We start from the raw sequence: 20,820 nt of genomic DNA on the forward strand, positions 1-20,820 counted from the left end.
GATAAGAAATGTGCTCATTATCTTGCCCATGTAATTGGAACCCCTCTGTACAGTATTTTCACAATAAAAAAAAGATTTAACTTCCACACAGGAGAGAAAACATGCTCTGTTTGTCTCTCTGAGACTGGCTTACTTCACTTAACATGATTTGTTCTAGGTCCATCCATTTCAAACATAGGCTTTATGTCATGCTTAAGGCCTGTAACTCCTCCCTCCTCTGCTTTCTCCCAGTGACCCCAGTTTTGCTCGTCTGGGCCAGATGGTCTTGGAGTATGACCACCCGCTGAAGAAGCTGACAGAGGAGTTTGGGCCTCACACCAAGGCGAGTTCCCTGAAGGAGTGGAGAATTTCTCAGGCAAAGATGTCCCTGTCTGTGACATGAAGGGTTTGTCTTGTCCTACAGGCTGTGAGTGGAGCCTTACTGTCTTTGCATTTCCTCTTTGTCCGGAGGAACCAAGGAGCGGAGCAGTGGCGCAGTGCCCAGCTTCTTAGTCTCATCAGCAACCCTCCAGCCATGATTGACCCTGCTAACTCAGACACAGTGAGTTCCCTTTTCCTTCTGTTAGGGAAACCATTCTCTGCCAAGACTATATCTGTAGATTGTGCTTCTTTCAGGAGAATCTGCCCTAAGAAGGCTTTGGCCCTCTTCTAAGATTTATTTCTAAACTGATCACTTCTTGTGTTTTCTTTCTTTTTTTTTTTTTTTGTCTGTTTTTGTTTTTGGTGCTAGAACTGGGGCTTGAACTCAGGGCCTGCGTGCTGTCCCTTAGTATTTTTGCTCAAGGCTGGCACTCTACCACTTGAGCCACAGTTCCACTTCTGGCCTTCTGCTGGTTAATTGGAGATAAGAGACTCAGAAACTTTCTTGCCTGAGCTGGCTTTGAACCATGACCCTCAGACAACATCCTGAGTAGTTAGGATTACAGGTTTAAGCTACAGGTGTCTGGCTTCAGGCCTCACTATTGCAAGGCAAGCGCTATATGACTTGATCCATGCCCCAGTCTATTTGGTGGCTTTTTTCTTTTTAAAATCAGAACTGGGGTTTGATTCAGGGTCTTGTGCTTCCTGCATAGAAACTTTATCATTTGAGACATACTCCCAGCCATTTTTTTATTTTCTTTTTTTTTCAATAGGTAGTGCTTTAAAAAAAAGCTGGACTAATATGGACTATGATCCTCCTATTTATGCTTCTTGTATAGTTGGATTGAGAGTTGTACACACTGTGCCTAGTACTTTATTGGTTGAGATGGGCTCTCCTTACTTCTTTCCCTGGACTGACCTCTAACTCCAATCTTTCCCATTGTAGCCTCCCAAGAAGTTAAGATTACAGGCATGAGCTAGAGTACTTGGTTCTGGTTGGTTACTTCTTTTTTTTTTTTCTGTGTATGTGGTTCTGAGGAACTGAATCTAGAGCCTCATGCATGCTAAGCAAGAACTCTACCACTAACCTACATTCCCAGCCACCATTGGTAAATTCTTTTTTTTTTTTTTTTTTGATTCCGGTCATGGGGCCTGAACCCTGGGCCTGGGCACTGTCCCTCAGTCACAGCGCCACTTCCGGCTTTTTTTACTTTTTGCTTATGTGGTGCTGAGGAATCGAACCCAGGGCCTCATGCATGCAAGGCAAGCGCTCTACCACTGAGCCACCTTCCCAGCCCCCCCATTGGTAAATTCTTATAGCCAAAATATCATGGTTGGATTGGAGTTTTTGTTTGGACCAGAAATAGTGTGTGCCTGCCCATGGGAAGGATTTAATCAATATTCATAGAAGAATGAATGTATAAAACTGAGTCAGCTGGAGCTAGTGGTTTACACCTGTAATTACAGCACCAGGGAGCTAGAGGCAGGAGAATCATGGGTTTGAGATCAGCCTGGGCAGCATACAGAGACCCTGTCTTAAAAAGAAGCCAATATGCTGGGTGCCAGTGGCTCATGCCTGTAATCTTAGCTACTTAGGAGGCTGATATCTGAGGATCACAGTTTGAAACCAGCCGGGACAGAAAAGTCCCTGTGACACTCTTATCTCTAACCATTCAAAAATTGGAAATGACACTGTGGCTCAAAGTGGTAGAGCACTAGCCTTGAGCAGGAGAGCTTAGGGACAGTGCCTAAGCCCTGAGTTCAAGCCCCACGCAGACCAAAAAAAAAAAAAAAAGGAACAAACACTAGGAATTTGAGTTCATGAATCAGTTAATAAAAGCTTTTATTCAATTACTATGGGTCCAGAGTCCTCCCTCAAAGATCTTATGGCCTAGTATTTTATAGTATCTTGTTATAAAAATAGAACTGAAGATTCAAGATTGATGATAACTGTCAAATGAGTGATTTCTACCTTAAGTGTGATAAAATAATTCAATGGAGGAAGAATCATGTAAAGGCTCTGAATTTTATTCTCTAGCTATTAAAAATATCTAAAAGGTGTGTGTGTGTGTGTGTGTGTGTGTGCATGCATGTGTGTATGTGTGCGCGCATGCCAGTGTGCCAATATGCCAGTACTGGGGTTAGAACTCAGGACCTCATGGTCTCTCTTGGCTTTTTGACTGAAGACTGGCATTTGAGCCATAGCTCCACTTCTTGGTTTCTGCTGGTTAATTAGAGTCAGAGTCTCACAGACTTTCCTGCCCAGAGGCTTTAAACTGCCATCTTCAGATCTCATGCTCCTGAGTCGCTAGGATTACAGAAATGATTTAGCAATGCCTGAGCTGAACTGTTGAAGAGAGAGAAAATGATGTCAAATATTTTGTTTGAAATTCTGTCCTGAGCTTCTATTCCTTTTTTTCAATAATGTTCTTTCCTCTCAGCCTACTGTTTCAGTGCCTTCCTTTTCTGGAACATTCTTTTTTCTTCTTCAGTTGTGGGGCTTGAACTCTGGGTCTGGGCACTGTCCTTGAGCTCTTTAGCTCAAGGTGAGCTCTCTACCACTTGAACCACAGTGCTACTTCTGGTATTCCGGTGGTTAATTAGAGATAAGAGTTTCACGGCCTTTCCTGCCCTTGACAAACTGCAATCCTCAGATCTCAGCTTCCTGAGTAGCTAAGATTATAGGCATGAGCCACCAATGCCCAGCTTCCTGGAACATTTTTTTTTTTTTTGGGTCCAGTCATGGGGCCTGAACTCTGGGTCTGTGTGGCGACCCCCTCAACCACCAAGGAAGACGCGACACCGAACTCTTCTCTCTGCAGTTTATTCAGGACCTTTGAGTAATCTTCTGACCCCAACCCTGGGGAGAATTCCCCACAGCCTTAAGTACCCGCTGGGTAGCCAACCCTGATACGCCACGTGAGAACCACCAATAGGTTCAGGTGTGCGGAAGCAAGCCAGATTCTTTGCCTTAGCCATATAAGGAGTTGTTTACCACAGAGAGCACTCGCCATGGGGAAGGCGGAGGGCGGAAGCCAGCGCCATCTTCCAGGTGCGGCCTCTCGCAGCTCTCTACAGGCCTGGGCGCTGTCCCTCAGCTCTTCAGCTCAAGGCTAGCACTCTACCACTTGAGCCACAGCACCACTTCTGGCTTTTTTCTTTTTTCTTATGTGGTGCTAAGGAATCGAACCCAGGGCCTCAGGCATGCAAGGCAAGCGCTCTACCACTGAGCCACCTTCCCACCCCCCTCCTGGAACATTCTAAACCATTAGCTTATCAAAGTGCCCTAATCTAGTCTGATGAAATAAGTGTGTGTGTGTGTGTGTGCCTTCCAAGTGCTGGACATGTACTATCCCCTCTCCCCCACCACCTTCATATCTCTAGCACCAGCCTGTATTGATTCTCAGCTTCTAGATTGACTTTTTCCTTTAGGGTAAGACTAAGTTAACTAACTGCTTGGCTGTCTCTGCCTTTCTTCTCCTAGATGGCCTGTGAGTATCTGTCTGTGGAAGTGATGGAACGCTGGATCCTAAGTAAGTTTAGTGGGATTAGCTGAGTAGGGGTGAAGTAGCATCTTGCAAGGGTGAACATTCTGAATGCCTTTGTCTGCACTCCTTACCCCCTGCAGTTGGGTTTCTTCTTTGTCATGGGTGCCTCAACTCCAATAACCAGTGCCAGAAGCTGTGGAAGCTGTGTCTGCAGGGCTCCCTCTACATCACCCTCATCCGGGAGGATGTGCTGCAGGTACACAAAGTCACTGAGGACCTGTTCAGCAGTTTGAAAGGGTGAGAGACACAAGAACCAAACTGATCTTTGGTAACTTTTAGCCCCCCTTGACGTGTGTGTGTGTGTGTGTGTGTGTGTGTGTGTGTGTGTGTGTGTGCGTATGTGAGTGTGTGTGTGCGCTCGTGTACACACGTGTAAGCCAGTATTGATATTTGAACTCAGGGCTTGGGGTGTTGTCTTCTAGCTTTTTCCACTCCAGGCTAACATTCTACCACTTGACCCATAACTCCATTTCCAACTATTTGGTGGTTAATTGGAGCTTAGAGTCTCATAGACTTTCATTCCCAAACTGGCTTTGAAATGTGATCCTCAAATCTCAGCCTCCTGAGTAGCTAGGATTATAGGCATGAGTAATCAGTGCCCCACTTACTCCTGACACTCTCCTCCTCCTCCTCCTCCTCCTCCTCCTCCTCCTCCTCCTCCTCCTCCTCCTCCTCCTCCTCCTCCTCCTCCTCCTCCTCTTTAATAGTTAGGGTTAGGCCTAACTATTAAAGAAATGTTTTTCAAATCCCTACTATTTGCTTGGTATTCCTCAGGATCTTAGGAACACAGTGACTTAATAAGATACGGTGGAGATGAAGCACATAAACTCTGAAATCAGACTGTCTCAGTTTGAATTCAAGGTGTGTGGCCTTGGGCAAGTTACTTAATTTCTCCATGCCATTGTCTCAGTCTCCTCTTCTGTAACATGTGGAGAACAGTACTGATTTCCTATGACAGATCTCCTAGGGTTATGAAGAATCAAAGTATTACTATTTGTAAAGTGCACGTTAAGAGTTCCTGGTAGCTTGTAAGCACCATGTATGTGCTTGTTAAATAAAAGGAGTCTCAAGCCAGGTTTGGTGAAGCACATATGTAATCCCAGTTCCTGGAAGGATGAAGCAGGAAGCTAGTCTGGGCAAGAAAAAGAAAAAAAAAACCTGTCTAAGTAGTTTACAAATTGGTAAAAATAGACAAATTCTTATGATAGGGTAAAGGATTATGGCTTGTAAACACAAAGAATGTTGTGGAAATATTCAGAAGGATACTTAAAAAAGCAAAAGAACAGCCAGGCACCAGTGGCTCACATCTATAATCCTAGCTACTCAGGAGGCTGAGATCTGAGAATCACAGTTCAAAGCCAGCCTAAGCAGGAAAGTCTGTGAGACTCTTATCTCCAATTAAACACCTGAAAATTGGAAGTGGCGCTGTGGCTCAAGTGGTAGAGTGCTAGCCTGGAGCTGAGGAGCTCAGGGACAATGCCCAGGCCCAGAGTTCAAGCCCCATGACTGACCAAAAAAAAAAATGTGCTGGTGGTTCACACCTGGAATTCAAGAGGCTGAGATCTGAGAATCATGGTTCGAAGCCAGCCCAGGCAGGAAAGCCTGTGAGACTCTTATCTCCAATTAACTACCTAAAAGGCCAGAAGTGGAGCTGTGTATCATAGTAGTAGAGCTGTAGCCTTATTCACAAAATCTCACAGGCAGGGACCAGGCTTTAAGTTCAAGGATCAAAGGGAAAAAAAAGGCAAAAGAGCTGTGTGCTGGTAATTCGTGCCTCTAATCCTAACTACTCAGGACGTTGAGCTCTGAGAATGGGGGTTTAAAGCCAACCCTGGCAGGAAACTTTGTGAGACTCTTATCTCTAATTAACCATCAACAAACCTGAAATGGAGCTGTAATTCAAGTGGTAGAGTCCTAGCCTCAAGCAAAAAATTAAGGGACAATACTCAGGCCCTGAGTTCAAGCCCTAGAACCAGCACAACCCTCCACCTCCCCCCTAGAAGGCAAAAGATTTATGCAATATAAGGAGAAACCAGTCTATCAGAGGGATACTGAGTTGGCCCTTCAGGATCAAGAAAAACTAGAGATATATAGACATAAGAGCTGAACAGCTGAAGCATGCATGGTGTGTATGTGTAAAAGGTGTGTGTGTGTGTGTGTGTGTGTGTGTGTGTGTGTGTGTGTGTGTGTGTGTTGAGTGGAATGCAGAAGAGTTGATTAAGACAGGAAAAGGTATTCTAGACAGACACTAGCAAAATTTTGGGGGCAAGAGAGAGGATGGCTAGGGTTAAAAAGCTGGTCATAATTTAGAGCAAGAATTACCAAGATGGGGATGTGAAGAGATGGGCTTGGAGAGAACTTGGGACCTCATGTGCTCTGTTATGGGGTTTGAATCTGTCTCTGTAGCGAACCATCGGGTGAATTCAAACTGTGCAGTTGAGATGACCATATTTGCATTTTAGAAAAGATCATTCTGCTGCAGGGGAAAGAGAAATTAGATAGGAAAAGCTAGCAGCGGGGCTGAAGTAAGTAAAATAGGATGATGGCAAAATTTCCAGTGTGGATCTCTGGCATTCCTTCAAGTTACAGAAGGTGTGAGCCAAAGCAAGTTTGTGGGAAAGAGGCTGTGAATTCAGTTTTGAAGAAGTTGAATTTGCAGTGTCTTGAGGATGCTGAGGGGAGATGTGTTAGGCCTTTTGCTGTGCGGTCTGGGAACTGAGGACTGAGGTTTGGAAGCAGATGAAGATTGGTGACATGACAACCAAAACCCTGAAAGTAGGTGTGAGTCTCCAGGAGAATATGTATTGTGAGAAGAACAGCAGGCTCCCTTCTGGGTACATTGCTATTTAAAGGGCCAGGTAGAGGCAGGGAAACCGATGGGGGACATTTAGAAGAAGGGAGAAAACAGAAGAGAAGAATGCATTGCAAGAAGGAACAGGCTGGACATGGTGGCTAATGCCTATAATCCTAGCTAGGAAGGATAGTTGAGGTTGGGAGGATTGCAATTGGAGGCTAGCCTGAGGTGAAAAGTTCATCAGACAATCCTCTTCCCAGCCCCCAAATATCAACCAGTAAAGAGCTGAGTAGCATGTGGTGGTACACAGCTGTCACTGTAGTTATGCATGAGTTATAAATAGGAGGATTAAGGTCCAGGCTAGCCTGGAACGTATCTGAAAAGTCAAAAGCATAGGGGGCTGAGAAGTGGCTTATATGATAGAGCACTTGCTTAGCAGGTGTGAGGCTCTGAGTTCACACCACAATACTGCCATAAATCAATCAATAAAAATTAAATTAAACTAAAAAGGAGGGAAGGTCCAGTTATCCAAATTAGATGTTGCTATGGGGACAAACACAAGGACAATTGAAAAATGCTCAATGGATTTGGCTATAAAGGCCATCTTTTGGGGAACAACTTCACATGAGTGTAGGGTTGCAGTAGATTTAAATAAATGGGAGGCTGGGCACCAGTGGCTCAAACCTATAATCCTAGCTACTCAGAAGGCTGAGATCTGAGGATGGCCAACTGGTTTGAAGCCAGCCCAGGCAAGATAATTTGTGAGACTCTTATCTCCTATTAACTATCATAAAACCAGAGATAGATCTGTGGATCAAGTAGTAGAGTGCCAGCCCTGAGCAAAAAAAGCTAAAGAGCTGGGGCATGGTGGTTCACGCCTGTAATCCTACTCAGGGGGCTGAGATCTAAGGATGGTGGTTCACAGCCAGCCCAGGAAGGAAAGGCCATGACTCTTATCTCCAATAAACCACTAAGAAAACTGGAAGTAGCACTGTGGCTCAAGTAATAGAATGCTAGCCTTGAGCTGAAACACTGAGGGACAGTCTCCAGGCCCAGGCCCATAGTTCAAGCCCCAGGACTAACCAAAACAAACAAACAAACAAACAAATAAATAAAAGCTAAGGGAAAATGCCCAGGACCTGAATTCAAGCCCTACTACAGGCATTAAAAAAGAGAGAGAATTGAGGCTGGGAAGGTGGCTCAGTGGTAGAGTGCTTGCCTCGCATGCATGAGGCCCTGGGTTCGATTCCTCAGTACCACATAAGCAGAAAAAGCCAGAAGTGGCACTGTGGCTCAAGTGGTAGAGCACTAGCCTTGAGCTGAATTGTTCAGGGACAGTGCCCAGGCCCAGAGTTCAAGCCCCATAGCTACAAAAAAAAAAAAAAAAAAAAAGAGAATAAATTAGAGATAAGGAACTTAACAACTCTTTAATAGTCTGTAAAGGAAAGGCGAGAAAGCTGTATCATAAAGAAGATGTGTGGGATATCTGCATTACCTGCATTTATTTCTGGTGGCAAATAGAACATCCAGCAATGTGATGATCACAAAGTAGAAGTTGACTACAGTCTTACTCCTGAAATAGTTTGATATGCATCTTCCCTCTGTGTGTGTGTGTGTGTGTGTGTGTGTGTATGTGTGTTTGTGCATTATGTATCAAACTTTATATATACATATATAAATTATATGTGTTATATAAAAATTATGTGTTATATAAATATGTAAGTGTCAGACTTGAAGAGGGAATAAGTCTATAGTTAATAATTAGAAGTTTTAGGATGTGAGTTGGGCACTAGTGGCTCAAACCTATAATCCTAGCTACTCAGGAGGCTGAGATCTGGAGGAACATGGTTCATAGTCAGCCCGGGTAGCATAGCCCAAGATACTTCATTTAGTGAAGATCTGGAGGTGTAGCTCAAGTAGTAGAGCATCAGTTGAGCAAGCAAGCCAAGGGAGTGGGAGGCCTCCAAGTCCAAGTCTCGAAAATGGCCAGAAAGAAAAAAAAAAAAGGATGTTTCAGAATGTGGATTTGGGTTATTTATATGAAGAAACTTGGTAATGATTACTAGTTCTAAGGAATGGAAGGAATAGTTGAGAGTTGTTCCCCATCACTAAGAACACAACTGGTATGTATGATTTATAGTTTAGGGAGTTCTTTGACATAAATGATCCAATTTGGTCCCCATGACAAATCAGGTATAATAACTCAGGTGCAATAGTTTCTTTTTGTAAATGAGTAGGCAAGAGATTCAGTCTCAATGTCCCTCACTTAATAAGAGGTAAAACAAAAAAAATTTAATGCTCTTAATCCCATTTCTTTTCCTTGCTCTGTATAGATGTTGGAAATAATTATCCATTCAGATTGCTGTGGATTTGAATCCTGATTTAATTAAGATATTTTTCAACTCTAAATTTCTATCATTTTGCACTAAGTTCAATAAGGACTGGTTTGGAGAAGGGAAATGAGATGGTATGAAGCCCCACTAATGTGGTGCCAACAGCTACGCATGACAAAGCATGGGGTGGATGGCTCATACTTGTAATCAGCTACTTGGGAGGCTGAGATTGGGAGGACTGAGGTATGAAGCCAGTTGGGGCAGACACTTGCCCCTTCTCAACCAATAGCTGGGTACCATAATACAGTCTTGTTATCTGAGTTATAGTGGGAAATGTAAAATAGGTTCCAGGGCTGCCCAGGCAGAACACTTTATGAGACTTTCATGTCAGTGCAAGAGGCTGGGCACAATGGTTTATGCCTGTCATACCAGCTACAATTGGAGGCATAAAAATTGGCATCTCAGAGCTCAGGCACATACCCAGGCCTGAACCAGACAAGGGTCTGATATCCAAAATATACTTAGAACTCAAAAAATTAAATCCCCCAACAACAAATCCTCCAAGAAACAACCACCGGATTAATAAGTGGGCTAAAGACTTAAAGAGAGACTTCTCTGAAGAGGAAATAAGAATGGCCAAGACACATGAAGAAATGCTCAACTTCTCTGGCCATAAAAGAAATGCAAGCCGAGCGCTGGTGGTTCACACCTGTAATCCTAGCTACTCAGGAGGCTGAGATCTGAGGATCGCGGTTCAAAGCCAGCCCGGGGAAGGAATGTCCATGAGACTCTTATCTCTAATAAATCACTCAGAAAACCAGAAGTGGTGCTGTGGCGCAAGTGGTAGAGCGCTAACCTTGAGCTGAAGAGCTGAGGGACAGCGCCCAGGCCCAGAGTTCAAGACCCACAACTGACACACAAAAAAGAAATGCAAATCAAAACAACATTGAGATTCCCCCTCACCCTAGTTACAATGGCTATAATCAAGAAATCTAATAACAACAGATGGTGGAGAGGATGTGGCCAAAAGGTAACCCTACTGCATTGTTGGTAGGAGTGTAAACTTGTTCAACCACTCTGGAAAGCAGTACTACACATAGAGCTCTCCTATGACCCAGAAATCCCACTTCTAGACATTTACACAAACAATTACAAACAAGGCCATACTAAAGCTACCAGCACAACTATGTTTATGGCAGCATTATTCACCATAGCTAAGATATGGAACCAACCCAGATGCCCCTCAGTAGATGAATGGATCAAGAATATGTGGTGTATGTATATATGTACACACACACACACACACACACACACACACACACACAAAACGAAATTCTATGCCTCCATCAGAAAGAATGACACGGCCCCATTTGTTAGGAAATGGAAAGACTTGGAAAAAATTATAAGTGAAGTAAGCCAGACCCAAAGAATCATAGGTCCCATGCTTTCCCTTATTTGCAATAACTAGTAAATGTCTAGGATAATCCTACCAGACAAGCAGAAAAGGTCAAAGCTATATAAATATGTACAATGTACAAAAGCTATGTACATATGACCATATGTACACATGACCATATGTACAGATGGCCACATAAGATGATGCTAGGTGAAATGATCCTTAAGATATGGACACAAGAGGTTTTTTTCTTTGTTGTTGTTGTTGTTTTTAATGTACTATGTGATTTTTTGTTTCTTTGTATGTTCTCCCCCTTATGGTATGACCCCTGTTGTCACTGTATTTGATTCTGGTGCCCTGAATCTTGTACATACATTTTTCTCATTTAGAGAGGGGAAAGGAAATAACAAAATGCTGAAACAAGATACAGGTTGACCCATTGTAACAATGAGATGTACAAGAAACTACGTTGAAAATGAACTTTACAATTTGGGGGGGGAAGGAGTTGGGGAGGTGTGGAGAGAAGAGATGGTAGGGGAAAACAAAGGAGGGGGTAATAATGCTCAGTAGGAAATGTACTCATCACCTTATTCATGTAACTGTAATCCCTCTTTACAGTTTCTTTACAATAAAAATATTTTTTCAAAAGGTCTAGAGGTGTGGCTCAGTGACAGAGCTCTTGCCTAGCAAGCATGAGGCCCTGAGTTCAAACTGTGGTACTGCCAAAACCAAACAAAAACAGTGATACATGATAAAAGAAGGTAATATGGGGCTGGGAAGGTGGCTCAGTGGTAGAGCGCTTGCCTTGCATACAGGCCCTGGGTTCGATTCCTCAGCACCACATAAGCAAAAAAAAAAAGCCGGAAGTGGTGCTGTGGCTCAAGTGGTAGAGTGCTAGCCTTGAGCTAAAGAGCTGAGGGACAGCGCACAGGCCCAGAGTTCAGGCCCCACGACCGGAACCATAAAAAAAAAAAAAAAAAAGAAGAAGGTAATATGTAAGGAACACAGAGAACAAAGAGTCAACAGTAATGCTGGGATTCTGAGCACAGATTGATAGAGCACAAATCACTATGGCCAAATATTATAGATAAGCCATAGCAATAAAAAGGCTACTTAATTCGGCAATTCACACTGACTTCTGAGAGAGCAGTTTGTTAAGTATTGAAGGCTTTATGAGCTTCAGAAGTGAGAGAGTAAGAAGAGTGTTCCTTTGGAGGAGTTTGATGGTATGAGAATGGATGAAGTTCAGTGCATTGTCAAGGTCAAGTGAAGGTCTGAACTCAGGGCCTTGTGCTCACTAAGCAAGCACTCTGCCATTTGAGTCACCTGCATTGTACCCCCCCCCCCCCGCCCCCATGATCCAGTCTTATGCCCTGCTTTATTCACCCTACTCCAACCAGAAGAGTGCCTTGCTTTACTGTTTTCAAGCAATGAGTGCAGGATTGGAAAAAGAAGTCCAGTCTCAGCTTTGCTATATGTAATCACCTAATCTCAATTTAAAAAATGTATTGTAGACATAAATTGACATGTTGAATTGAAAGGTCTTTGTAAAACTACTTAAATATAATAAAATAATTTATGTTTATTTATTTATGTATGTATGTCGGTCATGGGGCCTGAACTCTGAGCCTGGGCACTGTGCCTCAGCTCTTCAGCTCAAAGCTAGTGCTTTACCACTTGAGCCACAGTGCCATTTCTGGCTTTTTCTGCTTATGTAGTGCTGGGGAATTGAACCCAGGGCCTCATGCATGCAAGGCAAGCACTCTATCACTGAGCCACCTTCCCATCCCTAAAATCATTTAAAAATATATTAAAAAAAAGACTCTGTGGGCTGGGTGCTGGTGGCTCATATATGTAATTCTAGCTACTCAGGAGGCTGAGATGAGGATCAAGGTTCAAAGGCAGCTCAGGCAGGAAAGTCTATGAGACTCTTATCTCCAATTAACTGTCAGAAAACCAGAAGTGGTGCCGTGATTCAAACTGGTAGGGTGCTAGCCTTGAGCAAAAGAGCTCAGGAACAGTGCCCAGGCCCCAAGTTCAAGCCTTTATGTGAACTTGGGCAAGTAATTTCCTTTCTTCTGGTTGTTATCTTTTCTTTGTTTCAGTATTTTATTTTATTTCATGATGGTACTGGGGCTTAAACTCAGGGTCTGGACACCATTCTTTAGCTTTTATCCTCAGGCCTGGTGCTCTGTCAATTGAACCATGCTTTACTTCTGGCTTTTTGCTGGTTAATTGGAGTTTCACAGACTTTTCTACCCAGGCTGACTTGAAACACCATCTTCACATCTCAGTCTCACGAGAAGCTAGGATTACAGGCATAAACCATCAGCATTCAGAATCATAGTTATTATCTATTTAAAAAATTAAGAGCTGCAGCAGAATGATCTTGAAACTCTGTGGGTTTTGCAGGCCAAGGGTGAGGGGTGCTAGTCCGCAGTGCTGTGCTCTCCCTAGCCTGAAGGCTGGAATCTCTGAGGTGGGACAAAATTCCTCACTGGTGGCATAGCTGACCCTGCTGTGCTGTGTCATTTTTCAGGTATGGCAAACGAGTGGCAGACATCAAGGAGAGCAAGGAACATGCCATTGCTAACAGGTAAAGCTGGACTGTGGGCTCTCGGAGAGGGGATGGAACAAGACTCTCCTTTCTCAAAGCCAGCTAAGTTTCTTTGGAAACCCATTACCTCAATCCAAGAGCCTTGCTGCAGCCCCACAGATACTTGCCTTTACTTTGCCAATCTATCTTTAGCATTCAACCATCCTTAAATGAAGCTTTCTTCTGAGGAATTTGTGTGTGTGTGCGCACGCATGTGTGCATGTGTATACACACACACACACACACACACACACACACACACATACACACACATGCTGGTACTGGGGCTTAAACTTAGGGCCTGGATACTGTCCCTTAGCTTTTTTTTTTCCATTCAAGGCCAAGCTCTACCACTTGAGCCATAGAGCTTAGCTTCCAGTGTTTTGATGGTTAATTTGAGATAAGAGTCTCTTGTAATATTCCTTCCCAGGCTTGCTTTAACCTCAGCCCTCAGATCTTAGCCTCCTGAATAGCTAGGGTTACAGGTATGAGCTACCAGCATCCAGCCCATGGAGAATTTTGAAGGGTGGAAGCAGCAATATTCTCAAGTTTCCACTTTCCTTCCTCAGTGGCCAATTTCACTGTCAACGACGCCAGTTCCTGCGGATGGCTGTGAAGGAACTGGAGACCGTGTTGACTGATGAGCCAGGACTTCTGGGTCCCAAGGCAAGAGAAATGCAGGGAGGGAGAGGATGACCAGTGATGAGCAGCAATGGGGAACCACTTGGCACTCAGGAGATTTTGCATTTCTTTCTTTTTTTAAAAAAAATTTAAGTAATTGTGCAAAGGGGTTTCAATTCAACAAGTCAGAGTATGAACGCATTGCATCTCAATGTCACTTCCTCCAGCCTTCTCTTTCATCTAGATTTTGTATTTCTGATCTATTTGTCCATGCAGATTCTTTGAAGTTTAGAGTACTCAAGACATTCTGTATGTTTCTTTTTCAGCACTGTTATAGTATGTTATGCACTAATTTTGAACTTGTCCTGTTTTCGACCTGAATGTGAATTAATTGATGGCAGTCTTTGCTTTTCTGTTTTTTTTAAATTTAATTTAATTTTATTTGTGAACATACTGTACAGAGGAGTTACAATTACATGGGCAGGATAATGCGTACATTTCTTACCAAGCATTGCAGCCTCCTCCTGTTTTTCTGTTTGACCCATATAAATAACCAGTAAATATTTCTAGAATTTATTTGTGTGTGTGTGTGTGTGTGTGTGTGTATGTGTGTGTGTGTGTGTATGTGTGTGTGTGTTTGTGTATGTTGGTACTAGTGCTTGAACTCAGGACCTGGCACTCTTACTTAATTTTTTCATTCAAAGCTGGTACTCTACCACTTGAGACATACCTCCTCTTCTAGCTGTTTGCTGGTTACTTGGAGATAGGAGTCTTACAGATTTTCTTTCCAGACTGGCTTCAAAGTAGGATCCTCAGATCACAGGCATCTGAGTAGCTAGGATTGCAGACATGAATCACAAATGCCTGGCTAAGAATTTAATTTGATAGAGAGGGAGGAGGAGGGTGTATAAGTTAGTGTCAACCTCTGTACATACCTGCTTCTGTGTCATGGAGGTTGGGTTTGTAGCTCTGCGTATCATTGAACGTTGTTGATTATAAGGATTGCATCCTTATACAGATTAGCATCATAGGTTTTTTTTTCCTGTGTTTTGATATCTGTTTTTAAAGTTGAAAATTCTAATAGTTCCTGTCTTCTTCATAGGCCCTATTTGCTTTCATGGCTCTGTCCTTCATTCGCGATGAGGTCACCTGGCTGGTTCGCCATACCGAAAATGTTACCAAGACAAAGACACCGGAAGACTATGCCGACTCGTTAGTACTGACATGGTTAAGACTTTGTCCTTGGTTGGAGCTGGAGGAAGGGCAAGGAGGCATCCATGAACCTCAGGATTTCTTAGCTTCTGCCCTGTTACTCCTGTGTCCATCTCTAGTTCATATTTCTGGTCTCAGGCTTCTTTCTGTTCTCATCCTCAACTTTACAGGAGCATTGCAGAGCTGCTCTTCCTCTTGGAGGAGATTAGGGCTTTGATCCGAAGACACATCAAAGTGATACAGCAATACCATCTTCAGTACCTGGCCAGATTTGATGCTCTTGTGCTCAGTGATGTCATTCAGGTGTGTCCCATTGGTTAGATTTTGGTGATTTTTTCCCCATGCATCCATACTAGCTGAATCTTATACTCTGTGGAGTGGGTGAAACATGATCTCTCTATGCCCCAGATGACCTCAAACTCATGATCCTCCTGCCTCAGCCTCTTGAGTGCTAAGATTACAGATGTATACCCTTAGCTCTCTCTCCCTCTTCCTCCCCCCTTTTCTCCCCCCCTGTTCCTTCCTTCCTTCCTTCCTTCCTTCCTTCCTTCCTTCCTTCTCTCCTTTCTTTCTTCCTTTCTTTCATCATGGGGCTTGAACTTTGGGCCTGAGCGCTGTCCCTCAGCTCTTCAGCTTAAGGCTAGTGCTTTACCACTCTACTACAGAGCCACTTCTGGTTTTCTGGTGGTTTATTGGAGATAAGAGTTTCACGGCTTTTCCTTCTCCAGGCTGGCTTTGAACCACGATCCTCGGATCTCTGAGTAGCTAGGATTATAGCTGTAAGCCAATGGCACCCGGCTATACCTTATTGCTATTTCTTTTAAAAAATCCCAGCTGTATTTTTTTCTTATGTTAAACTTTATAGAAATAGAAAAATTAAAAAGAAATGAATTGTTAACATGGCAGAAATCCCAGGAAATTTCCTTCATCTCTTGCCTGACTCTTTCTCTATTGTTTGCACTTAGCAATTTCTTTCTACCTTCATCTACTGACTGAACCTGGGGTCCTCATTCCTGCACTGGAACTTATGCCCATTGACAGCAACCCCTGCCCTTCTTTTAGAACCTGTCTGTGTGTCCAGAGGAGGAGTCCATCATTATGTCCTCATTTGTCAGTACCCTCTCCTCTCTGAACCTCAAGCAAGGTAACTGGAGGGAAGTGAGGGTGGCAGGGTATTTTTGAAGCTCAATTTAGTGTGTGTGTGTGTGTGTGTGTGTGTGTGTGTGTGTGTGTATGTGTGTGTGTGTGTGTGTGTGTGTGTGTGTGTGTGTGTGTGTGTGTGTGTGTTGGTATTGTAGTTTGAATTCAGTGCCTGGACACTGTCCTTCAGCATTTTTGCTCAAGGCAAAGAAGGTATTCTGCCACTTGAGCCATAGCCTCACTTCTAGCTTTTTGCTGATTAACTGGAGATAAGAATCTCATGAACAGTCAATAGTCTACAGATACAATCTAGTTCAACAGATACATCTATTCAACATCAAACAACTATATGTTAAAGGACTTCGAACCGCAGAAAAGAATTTGGAAAACCAGAAATTATTAGGATTAGGGAGAGATGTGGGTAAAAAATAGGAATAGATTGGTGTGGGGAGGCACAGGGAGAGTTAACTATGTCCTAATCACAATGCAGGAAATGAGTTGGGTAGGATGCAAGTAGAGAGAGAGAGAAAAAGAAGAGACGGAAAGGGGAATGAAAAGAGACCAGAAAAAAAAATAGAAACGTAAAAGTTAATGTTATTATAGAGATTAAAAGACCGTCTATTTAGAGAGGAATGTGAATATGTTGAGAGAAAGGGAGGGACATGTGGAGGAGATGGGGACAAACAAGTCGTTTAAGGATTCAGGTGGACCTGTTGCAACAATGAGAAGTACAAAATGTCATGTCAAAACCAGCTTTACAATGTCGGTGTGGGGGGAGGGGAGGGGGGTATAATTGGGTGGGGAGGAGGGGGGAGGCTGGGAAGGGAGGTGAAGGGTAAACAAAGGAGGAGGCTGCAATGCTTGGTAAGAAATGTGTGCATTATCCTGCCCATGTAATTGTAGCCCCTCTGTACAGTATGTTCTCAAATAAAATAAAATAAAATTTAAAAAAAAAAAAAAAAGAATCTCATGAACTTTCCTGCCTGGACTGTCTCCAAATCCCGATATACAGATATCAGTCTCCTGAGTAGCTAGGATTACGGGCATGAGCTACTAGCATCTGGCCCAATGCATACATACATACATACATACATACATACATACATACATACACACACACACACACATATATGTGTTTTTTTAAAAAAGAAATGTTGGTCTATGATCCAGGAAATAGGACAAAATCTTTCAGAAGACCTATCATTTCTTGAAATTATGTGTTAAGTACTGCTTTATCCTTTCCCTTTATACTTCTGTTTTATTCATAGTGGATAATGGAGGGGAATTTGAATTCTCTGGATTGAGGCTGGACTGGTTTCGCTTACAGGTAATGGTCTGTTCTTGTTGGTGGTTCCCATCATCGGGTTCTACCTTCCTTTTTTATTTCCTAAGCTCTGCCTTAAGAATTGAGTAACTTTGAAAACTGCAACCAGACAGGACATATGTAAGCCAAGGCATAGTCTCAAGGCTGTGGCCCCATTTCATTCACTCTGTTTTCTCTGTGCTTTTTCCCACCTCTAACAACAGGCCTATACCAGTGTGGCGAAGGCTCCTCTCCACCTGCATGAGAACCCTGACTTAGCCAAGGTGATGAACCTTATCGTTTTTCATTCCCGAATGCTGGACTCTGTTGAGAAAATGCTGGTGGAAACTTCTGACCTATCTACTTTCTGGTACGTCCTGGTTCAGATTATTATTCCTCCTCCTCCTCCTCCTGCTCCCTCCTCCTCCTCCTGCTCCCTCCTCCTCCTCCTCCTCCTCCCTCCTCCTCCTCCTCTTTCTTCTTCTCTTCCTCGGCTTCTTCTTCCTCCTCCTCCTCTGTGTGTGTGTGTGTGTGTGTGTGTGTTTGTGTGTGTATGTGTGGTATTGACATTGAGTCTTGAACACAGGGGCTTCACACTCTCTTGGCTTTTTTTGCTCAACTTCCAACTTTTTGGTAGCTAATTGAAAATAAGAGTATCACAGATTTTTCTGCCCAGGCTGGCTTTGACCTTCATATCCTCAGATCTCAATCTGAGTAACTGAGATTACAGGCATGAGCCACCAGCCAGTGCCTAGCTGGTTGACTTCTTTATTAATTTACTTGACCCCATAAGGACTGTAATTCCCCTAGACAGATAGGAAAATCTTATTTTCTTTGCAATCTTAACGGCAGATGCTCAATCCTACAGCTCACCCATTGTAGCTTCTCCCACGCATCCCAAGTGATAGGACTGAAGCTGATCCTTTTCTGTTCCTGCCACATTAGTTCATGTGAGGAAACCTTCCACAGCCTTCCCTTCATGAAGCTAACTCAGCTATACATCTTCTTCCAGTCCTTTCTCATCCCACAGGTTCTCCCATATCTTTAGAAACTTCTTCAGGTATTTTTTAATTGAATTATTTAATTGTTTATTTTTTGCCAGTCTTGGGGCTTGAACTCAGGGTCTGGGCACTGTCCCCGAGCTTCTTTTGCTAGTGCTCTACCACTTGTGCCACAGTGCCACTTCTGGCTTTTTCTGTTTATGTGGTACTGAGAAATCGAAACCAGGGCTTCATGCATGCTAAGTAAGCACTCTACCACTAAGCCACATTCTCAGCCCCCAAGTATTTTTTTTAAGTGTTTTTGGATGTTATAATTTAAAAGAAACACAAGGGGAAGATGACAGAAGGGCTAAGACTGATCTTGATGCGTTGTACACATAAATTGAAACGTTGAATTAAAACTCCTTTGTACAACTGTAAAAAGTGAAATTAAAATGAAATTAAAAAATGAAAAATTTGGAAGTTTAATGGTCATAACTGAAAAATTAATTGAGATCTTGGGAAAGTGAACATTTAGTTTGTCTTCCATGTATAACACTCAACATTTATGACCACAATTGTTGTGCAAAACTATTCCATTGAAGGATCAAACAAAGATACAGTATGTTGCGAGGTGCTGGTGGCTCATGCCTGTAATCCTACTCAGCTACTCAGGAGGCTGAAATCTGAGGATTGAGGTTTGAAGCCAGCCCAAGCAGAAAAGTCCATGAGACTCTTCAATTAACCAACAGGAAGTGGAAGTGTGACTTAAGAGGTAGAGCGCTAGCCTTGTGTGAAAAAGACAAGAGAGAATGAGAAGCCCTAACTTCAAGCTTTATACTGGCACACATACACAAATACAATATGTTATTTTTGCTCTGTGAGCATTATTAATGGGAAGATATAAATACCCATATGGTAATAGAATATCAGCATAATACTTGTAAGAATAAGAAAAGGCAAAAAAGAGTAAATGAAATTGAGGTGATATGGGGTTGAGTTAAAATCCATCTTATGGAAGTAATGTGAGACAGTTTTCTGGAAGCTAAGCATCAAAAGAAAAATTTTGTGTGTGTATGCCGGTCCTGGGGCTTGAACTCAGGGCTTGGGGTACTGTCCTTGAGCTTCTTTTACTCAGGTCTAGTGTTCTACCATGAGACCCACAGCTCCACTTCTGGCTTTTTATTAGTTTATTGAAGATAAGAGTCTCACAGACTTTTCTGCCTGGGTTGGCTTCAAACTGTGATCTCAGATCTCAGCCTCCTGAGTAGCTAAGATCACAGACAGAAATGAGCCACTAGCACCTAGATAATCATCAAATTTTGATAAGAATGTGGATTTAAGACTTACAAATTAGAGAGAATGGCTCAAATCACACAAAAATTCTAAGGGATAAATAGCAAATTTTATGCAAGGAAAAAAAAAGATTATCACTAAACTGATCTGGTGTCTATTATAAAAGTCTGGAAGGGTTGACTTGCTGGGTCCCGTCTGCCTTGAGGGGACTGAAATTGGGAGGGAGTGGTGAATATCCATAAATATCTGTTGGAAGAATAAGTATTTTTCCACTTCAAAGGGACCAATTTAGCTGTGTCCTGGTGGCTCAAGCCTTTATTTTCAGCTACTCAGGAGGCAGAGATTTTAGGATCATGGTTTGAAACCAGCCCAGGCAGGAAAGTACCTGAGACTCTTATCTCCAATGAGCCACCAGAAAATGGGAAGTGGTAATGGGGCTCAAAGTGTCAGAGCACTAACCCTGAGCAAAAAAGCTCAGGGACAGTGCCCAGGCCCTGAATTCAGGGCCTAGGACCAATGAAACAAACAAACAAACAAGAAAGGAAGAAAGGAAGGAAGGAAGAAAGAAAGAAAGAAGGAAAGAAAGAAGGAAAGAAAGAAAGAAAAAGAAGAACAAAAAGAACCAACTTCTAAACTCTAGTTTTAAGTCTCTTTCTTTATTCTTCTCAGCTTTCATCTCCGAACTTTTGAGAAGATGTTTACTATGACCCTGGAGGAACCCACTATGTTGCGATATGCCATTGCTTTCCCTCTGATTTGTGCTCATTTTGTCCACTGCACTCATGAGATGTGCCCAGAAGAGGTGGGTAATCTGAACTCCAAGTTCCAGGAGTTGATTTTGGACTCATGAAGTGTTCAAACATAAGTAAATAATACAACTCCCTAAATGTCTTAGTTTGATGTGCAGAATATCCTTTTGTGTGTGTGTGTGTGTGTGTGTGTGTGTGTGTGTGTGTGTGTGTGTGTGTGTGTGTGTGTGTGTGTGTGTGTGTGTGTGTGTGTGTGTGTGTGTGTGTGTGTGTGTGTGTGTGTGCGCGCGCGCGCGCGCGCGCCTGCACATGTGCATGTGCATGTGTGTTCCAGTACTGGGGCTTGAACTCAGCTGAGGCTTCGAGTTCTCGCTTGGCTTTTTTGCTCAAGACTGGAGCTCTAACACTTGAGCCACATCTCCACTTCTGGCTTTTTGGTGATTCATTAGAGATGGGTTTCATGGACTTTTTTTTTCTGCAATCCTCATATCT

General features: G+C 43.0%; 1 protein-coding gene across 2 annotated transcripts in view; it reads left to right on the forward strand.

Annotated features, from left to right (window-relative positions):
* Nckap1l (NCK associated protein 1 like) overlaps positions 1-20,820 on the forward strand; it is a 58,939-nt gene that overhangs the window by 5,062 nt on the left and 33,057 nt on the right. For both annotated transcript variants that reach the window (XM_070042246.1, XM_070042248.1), the window contains exons 6-17: positions 232-322; positions 404-541; positions 3,845-3,893; positions 3,989-4,145; positions 12,971-13,027; positions 13,597-13,693; positions 14,751-14,860; positions 15,031-15,163; positions 15,923-16,004; positions 17,269-17,327; positions 17,528-17,673; positions 20,249-20,381. In XM_070042246.1, the coding sequence (XP_069898347.1) occupies positions 232-322; positions 404-541; positions 3,845-3,893; positions 3,989-4,145; positions 12,971-13,027; positions 13,597-13,693; positions 14,751-14,860; positions 15,031-15,163; positions 15,923-16,004; positions 17,269-17,327; positions 17,528-17,673; positions 20,249-20,381 (1,252 nt within the window). The remainder of the gene's footprint in view (positions 1-231; positions 323-403; positions 542-3,844; positions 3,894-3,988; positions 4,146-12,970; positions 13,028-13,596; positions 13,694-14,750; positions 14,861-15,030; positions 15,164-15,922; positions 16,005-17,268; positions 17,328-17,527; positions 17,674-20,248; positions 20,382-20,820) is intronic.

The sequence above is a fragment of the Dipodomys merriami genome, unplaced genomic scaffold (assembly GCF_024711535.1).
Source record: "Dipodomys merriami isolate MVZ:Mamm:240054 unplaced genomic scaffold, mDipMer1.0.p SCAF_10, whole genome shotgun sequence".
Lineage (NCBI taxonomy): Eukaryota > Metazoa > Chordata > Mammalia > Rodentia > Heteromyidae > Dipodomys > Dipodomys merriami.